Source organism: Cyprinodon variegatus, unplaced genomic scaffold, assembly GCF_000732505.1.
Source record: "Cyprinodon variegatus isolate N-32 unplaced genomic scaffold, C_variegatus-1.0 Scaffold373, whole genome shotgun sequence".
In the NCBI taxonomy this organism is placed as follows: domain Eukaryota; kingdom Metazoa; phylum Chordata; class Actinopteri; order Cyprinodontiformes; family Cyprinodontidae; genus Cyprinodon; species Cyprinodon variegatus.
In genome coordinates this window covers 190,518-191,329 of record NW_015150826.1, presented here as the reverse complement: position 1 = coordinate 191,329, position 812 = coordinate 190,518, and the positions used below count along the sequence as shown (strand labels likewise).

General features: G+C 50.7%; 1 protein-coding gene across 2 annotated transcripts in view; it reads left to right on the top strand.

Annotated features, from left to right (window-relative positions):
- Positions 1-812, top strand: part of gls (glutaminase) — a 17,257-nt gene continuing 16,445 nt past the window's right edge. Inside the window, exon 1 of one of the 2 annotated variants that reach the window (XM_015386662.1) lies at positions 1-347. In XM_015386662.1, coding sequence (XP_015242148.1) covers positions 151-347 — 197 coding nt within the window. In that variant the 5' untranslated portion in view covers positions 1-150. The remainder of the gene's footprint in view (positions 348-812) is intronic. The other variant, XM_015386661.1, reaches the window with a different exon arrangement.

The following is an 812-nucleotide window of genomic DNA, read 5'->3' as shown; positions in this document are numbered from 1 at the left end:
AGGTTGTGTCATTCAGAGCCGGAGAGTCGCAGGAATAACCGTTAGTAGGAATTTATCAGGAGCAAAAAGTCACTTTTCCTGGTTTATTTCAACCTTCCTGGAATCGATAAAGTCAGAGGAACTCAGTCGGTCTTTAAAGGCAGCCATAAAATGTTGCCTTTCCGCTCTTCGGCGGCTGTCTGGGAGCTGCTCCAGAGCCCGCTCAGGTTGCCGCTCAGAGCCGCGCTGAGAGGTCCGTTCAGCGGGTGGGCAGCCCCGCAGCCCGCCGGCAGGGAGGGCGGCTTCCGGGGCTTCTGCAGCCCGGTTCAGGGCCACAGCGATGCGGGCAGCGAGACCTCCGCGGACAAGTGAGTAACCCGGGTTATGGTGGAGAGACACCAGCGGCGGTTTGAAACCTTTATGGTTCTAATAATCACCTTTGATTATGTTTGTAATAAATGGGACCATCCATTTAAAACTGAGAAATAAATAAATAAAAAACTGAACAGACTGGTATAAAAATGGAGGCATGTGAGGTGAAATAAGGATGAATCGTGACCAGCATCATCATCATCATCTCAGACATGAAGCTGCTTTCTGATAACAACCAGCAGCTCAAAGTCTGATGAAGGTCAGACCTGACTGAGCAGCTTTAACCCAGAGGGAACCACAGATGGATGTCTGCTGCACGGTGGAGACGGAATCAGCCTGTGGTCCTGCAGTCAGAGGGTCCATCTACCCCAGAACCACCAGCAGCCTCAGACTGGGAACCATTTTCGGCCCTGGCACCAGCCCACTGATTTAAACTTTAGAATTAAATAATGACCCAGTTA